This window comes from Apaloderma vittatum, unplaced genomic scaffold (assembly GCF_000703405.1).
Source record: "Apaloderma vittatum isolate BGI_N311 unplaced genomic scaffold, ASM70340v1 scaffold4620, whole genome shotgun sequence".
Taxonomy (NCBI): Eukaryota; Metazoa; Chordata; class Aves; order Trogoniformes; family Trogonidae; genus Apaloderma; species Apaloderma vittatum.
The window spans coordinates 16187-22487 of NW_009694905.1; the positions used below are offsets into that span (position 1 = coordinate 16187).

A 6301-nucleotide genomic window follows, 5' to 3' on the forward strand; every position below is an offset into this window, starting at 1 on the left:
TGAGAAATAGAGAATGATTCATATCACCTGCTTTAGAAGACGTTTTAAGATGGGTTGAATTACTCCTTGGCGATGTGCTCTGGAGAGCACCTACATGACTAGTTCACACTATCTGCCCAACTGCTAGGTATTTGAAGTTGTATAAAGTGAACACCACCCAAGCACCAGAACATCACAAAGTATTAGATAAATGATAATGTCAGAAAACTGGGCTACTCCAGAACATCACAATTAAGGTATTAAATTTAATTCCCTTACTAACAAGCAGCAAATATGAAGGGTAAACCAGTGCAAAGTCAAAAACCCTTCTGTCCGTTCGCAGCAACAGTCACATTTCAGTATTAGTGCTGGCTAACTGGCGGTTTCTTGGCAACCTAGACTGCAGTGCATTGTAGAAGTCTAGTTCTTAAACCACAGAGAGAAGTATTACCTTATTACATTGATTAAAGTGTAAAAAAAAAAAAGTCTGCAATTTGATGAGAGCAGACCACAGCTACAGTCAGTATATACTCCAGGTCTATGCTCTGTTTCCACGCTAGGGCAGCACACCATAATGACATCCTATCTGAAATAAAATGTATTTCCTTTCATCCTCAGATTTCCTGAGTAAGATGAGCATCAGGCCAGTTTTTGAAGGATGTCTCCTATAATGATTTCAAATTAAACAAGTGACAATACACTTATGTGCAAAAAACCTCTGAAATAGAAGTCTACAAACAATGATTGCTCCCCCTACACAAACACACACAGATACACATACTCAACACTAAGTTTTTCCACAAAGGTAGGCTTGTCAGTCGTCATGCAGTGCTACACCTGGAAGAAAGAAATCTCATCCACAAGACACAATGTCCAAGATACACAACGTTCTCAGCAGGTCATCCACCACCTTCCAAAGGCACCTACTTGCTTCCAGTTGTATTAGGCATTGGAAGAAACACTTTGATGAGGATTCCCCTTTTGAGAATCTATTGTCTTGTTACTGCTCCATGCTTCGTCAGTATTTTCGGGTGATTTCACCTCCGCCTTGTCCGTCAGTATGGTGGATTTGGGAGGCTTGCAAATAAAGCAGAGGAACTTGAAACAGGACAGTAAACCTTCAGAAATGCTGGACGAGAAAAGCTTTTTGCAAGGGTGGCAGAACTGGTAGAAAACCAACATGAAGAGGACAGCCATGCAGTAACTGATCAGGAGCTGCAGGATCAACAACGGGGCGCAGACATACAGGTAGATATCAGTTTTATAGATGTACCACATCAGCAGGAGGAACGCGTTCTCGATGAATCGCAGCATGTAATATACAGTCAGTCGGTACCAGTTTTGGGATTTGTTAATTAAGTCAGGATCGTTGAGCTTCACCTGCACTGCCGACCAGCAGAACATGTTAATGCCAGCATACAGGAAGGTGAGAAGGCACAAGACAATGGTAGTGCCGACCCTGCTCAATGCTTTCTCTATGTTCTCGGGAAACGGGCACTTGCTTTGCCAGAAGAGAACCCACGGGTAGAAGAAAAAACCAAAGAAATTCACTAGCACAACGGGGAGAGTCCAGATTTGAAGGACTGAACTGAAAAGGACCAGCACCGTCACCCGTGTGGCAATCTCAAAGCTTCTCCACATGAATATACAGAGGTAGGCAGCTGGTTTCACACTGACATCATAATCGTCATACTTAATCTTAATAGCCAGGATGTTGCAGCGTAAAGCTCCATATACAATTGACAGGAGAGAAAGGACCATAAAAATACCTACAAAGAGAAAAGACAAATCAGGACTTCCAGCTTAGCAGAAGTTAAAGACATTGCACTGGGGTGGTTGTCTTCACAGCACTCCTGAGGATTCCCAGCAGCATGTCATGCCAAAAAAGCCATTCCTTGTATGCACATCTGGGTTCTTACTTTAACCCCACCTCCTATTTTGGTCTCCATTTGTAATTTTTCCAAGTAACTAGAAAGAAAAAAAGACACTTAACAGTCAGAAGTGTCTCTCCCTACTCCCCCTGCCAAGGGCTGTTCATACACATACACTGTCCTTGGTAATTATACAGCTCAGTTGTAAGAGTACCCAACTTGCTCTCAACCTCTCACTACTCTCTCTCTGTACAGATCAAAAACTACAAAACAGAAGGTGAAATTTTGGAGTATGTTGAGCATGGAGATACTTTAGTGCTTGTGAAGTTCTACATCAAAGCACATTGTTTAAGCTCACAGTAAAGCTCTGTAATGGAGCTAAAAATTGAAAGTCAAAGCAATTTAAACTTAGACGCATCTGCACTGTGTAGAAAGAGATTTGCTCACCTGCCTGTGCTGTGTTTTCCTATATACCTATTTTCTTTCTATACTTGTCTGTATCATGCACTCAAAAACAGTACTTCTTTAAAAAAGTATTGAATTTCAGATTAATTTTCACTATCTCCAATCCACCTAAAATCCCCCCAGTGAAGGTTTCATGGCATTTAAATTCTGCAGAAAGTATAAGGCATAAGCCAGCTGTTGCCTGGCCTCCCCTCCAGATGCAATATGGGAAAAGCTTTCTGGCACCGCAGGAGGGAGTCTTGTCTTGTCACACTAAGTAGGTAAAACTGTACAGGAACCCTGGATGCATAGGATAAACATTCACTGAGAAGTACCTTGATGTTCAGAAGTGCCAAGAGGCCATGTTTTTGTCAGCATTTGCACTCTTTCTGCACAATTTTTACCAACGTGCTGAATAGCTGATTTAGAGGACTAATATCAAGCGCTCTCAATTAATACTTTCAGTTTCAATCTTAGCATTTTATCCGTGCAAGGAACACTTAAAGTGAAAATGAGCTAAGCACAGCAAAAATTATTCAGTTGTTTCTTTTCACATCAGTGAAACTACCTGAGCTAACTAGTTATGCTACAGAGCATTATATTGCATCATGTCAAACAAAATAATCAGTGTTGAGAATTCTTAATTATGTCAATTACTTTTGTAATGCTTAGCAACTAGTGCCTTCTGCAGCCTTCAATTAGTTTATGTGTCAATATCCGACAAATGACCTGGATTCCCTGCTTTGCTATAGCTACATGGCCACGACTACCAGTTCTTTTTCTAATTAAAAATATTAATTTCTAATCATGAGTCTGAAAGAAACAAGCATATTTTAGGACCTCTAACAGGATTTTCTCTGTAATTTTAACTAAGCTCTCCCCACCCTGATCCTCAAACACTTCTGAAATTATTTTGAAAAATAATCAATTAATCCTTTATATCTAATTTTCCAGTAGCACTCAGTAAGCTGAAAAACATTTGCCATTTTATAGAGTGATTTTGGACATGCCAGTTTGGTGGTGCATCTATTCTATGAAAACAGTTGTGTATTTGCCTGTTTAACACTTGAATTTTTCATTGCTGATTTAAAACACGCTTCTTGCAGCACTGTACTTGTGAGAATTTTTGAACATCATGTGTTAGAAAAGCATTGTCTGAAAGCAGAGGAGCAAGCGAGTGCAGTCAAGAACACCACTTCGTATCTTGTGGCTGTTTATAAAAAACTTTTCTGTAGTTTTGAGCTGACTCTAGAAGTGTGAAAGAACAAACAACTTCCAGCAGCTAACAATGCAAAAGAAAATTCTCAGAGTTAAAGAAACAACAAAAAAAATACCCACTGGGGACAGGTTGCTGCTGTCCTGGAACTCTCTGCGTTGGTAAGCTGACATTCATCTTCTTATCCAATTTCATTTTAGGGATTCTATATTAATCTCAAAACTTCTCTTAAAAACTCAAGCCAACTAGGCATTTCTCCACTGATAGAAACCAGGTCATGCCGACTCTGATTTAACAGAGTAGTCCAGTCCTTCTCCTCTCCCAAATGCTCAGCACTGTCACCAAACCTTCAGTTCAAACATCACTTTTAAGCCTGTGAGAAAGTTGAAGTAACCACAAAAGGAAACGGGGAACGGTGACATTATTGTTGCTTATACTCATCCTGAGCAGACAAAGAAGTAAAAATTTAAAAGGGAAATTATCTTCCCCTGCAATAGTCCCAAATCCCCCTCCCTCCCAGTCCTTATAAAGGTGGCATTTCTCTCCTTCCCTCCCACTTCCAGGGGGCTGCACTCTCCTTACAAATCAGAGGTGCACACTCACAGAGCCATTCTGGGAGACACTGCTCTACTTGGTTGGGTTTTTATTCTGTCTTAAGTCTTTCCAAGACTTGGTCCTTCCCACTTCAGAAACTGTTAAGAGAGTGAATTCTGCTCTATGTGAGCTACATCAGAAACACCTGTTACTGAAATCTTCCATTTAGCTGAAGAGTCATAAGTTATCTATTATACATACTATAGTTTTCTAAATGGATAAACAGAACCCTTGAAAAATAAGGGCACTTACTTTGTTATTCAGGGCAAGACACCTAGATAGAATTTTATTTTTTTTCTTAAGATATAATTTCAACACTTAGAAATAACTATTAATACTCAAAGTATGCTGTTCAAACAATGATAAAAGTATTCTGTGGTCAGAGCTTAATGAGTTGAGAGGAAGCAACTGCAGAAGCGTCTTAAGATATCGAGTAAGACCACCTACAAAGCTCAGTCATGAACACTAGTGCAAACACTAGTAAATTGAAAAAAATCCTAAAACCAAAACTTCACTGCTACAAATTTTCATCAACACCCCCCCCATCATTTTCAGCACAATAATTTTATTTTTAAATGGTGGGGAATTTGCCTTTTTAGATGATCACTGTAAGCAACACTTGGAAAAGCAACTTGATTGCTGTTAACAGCACAAAGACTTTAAACTTACAAAAAGGTCACTCTTAACAGAAGTGGATTTTCCACATTCAATACTGCACACAGAGAACTGGTCCTTTTTCAAGGGTAAGAGGCCAAGTCAACACCTCCCTCATCTTCACGTAGCTGTTTTTTGTAACTAATGCTAACTCTGATCTTTTTGGCACCTCCTGGCCTTGTGTTTTTCCAGGTGCTAACAAGGCAGGAACTTTCTTCCCAGTTAGGCTGTAACCAAAGAAAAAGCTGAAAGGCTAGAACTAGGACTCGGATCAGGCTATTAGAAGTGGGTTTCCAATGTTGCATTTCATACAACATCATTTCCAAACATTTCATGCTAGTCACCGAAGCTTTATGTCTTTCATCGCTAACCTAGAGGCTTTGTCCTGCTTTCGCAATTTGCTTTAGCTCTCTTGATCCTATATTTTTGGCAGAGAGTGAAATGACAGTTGTTGGGAACGCCAGACCCTGGCAAGAATCTGATCATACAGAAGAAAACATCCAGAGAAATTAATGAATGCCAGCAAATCAATACATCCTTTTTCAAGGAGCTGGAGCACATCATGGAACAAGACACAGAATCTCATAGAGAGATGTGTTCTGTGAGAATATATGTGTGAGAGAGATGTGTTCTGGTAAGTCCATGAGGTTCAGCACTGCTTGGTGAAGGCCAACCAGCTTAGGTCCAGAGATGAGATGGCCACACATGCAAACCAGCTTACTGAGTCCTGCCTTTTGTATTCCAAATTCAGAGTCTGGCACAAGTAAAGACAGGAAGAGAGGTAAATCTTTTTTCCTCTTCATGAAGGCAGTTTATTCCCTCCAGCTGCCTCCCTCTCATGACATAATGGCTACTTTATCAAATTAGTGTTTTTATAGCAACCAAAGCACGCTACAGGGAGTATCATACTCTAAACCATGATGACATACGCAATAGCAACATCACCATCAAAAGCTGTCAGGGAGACAAAACCCGTTGCAATATGTTTGGCTCTTGCCTGGGGCAGCTACACCTGACTGCTGCCCTTTCTTCCTCTCCCTCCCACCAAAATACGAAGGCGACAATGACAGCTCTACCTACTTCTGGCAGCCGTGATCTCCTGCTGCAGGACACAGATGTAGAGCTGGAGCGTGAGCTGGGGCGCTGAGCCGAGGAACGCCTGGATCACAGAGGCCCTGCTGACTGTGCGTACACAGCTTGCCTTCAGCCTGTCCCACTTCTTTCTCAATTTCTTCCGAGTACCCATCCTTGGGCATCTGCCTCTTCTTTGTGATGCTGACATAGGGCTCTTCAACTCTGCCAGCGTGGAAGTAAATGTAAAAGACTTCCACACACCTACAAGCAAATCAGTAGAGTAACAGGGGAAAAAAAAATGAAAGAACAGCATAGATCTTCCCAGTACTTAGTATTTTAAACCATCACATACTCAGTCCTATGTCATCTGTTCATAGAGCAAAGCCCGTACCCTTTCCCCTTCTGGTAAATTTGGAATATGACAGACTTCACTCTTTAAAACAGGAATTACATATGACTAGAGGGCAAG

The 6301-nt window shown here is 40.8% G+C and overlaps 1 protein-coding gene across 1 annotated transcript; it reads right to left on the reverse strand.

Annotated features, from left to right (window-relative positions):
• Positions 1 to 236: 236 nt before the first annotated feature.
• Positions 237 to 6095, reverse strand: LOC104269914 (membrane transport protein XK-like). Its single transcript, XM_009869130.1, is given in 3 exon segments — positions 237 to 1748; positions 5839 to 5942; positions 5944 to 6095. Coding segments are annotated over 3 exon segments (1002 nt in total). The 5' UTR covers positions 6015 to 6095; the 3' UTR covers positions 237 to 921.
• Positions 6096 to 6301: the final 206 nt, after the last annotated feature.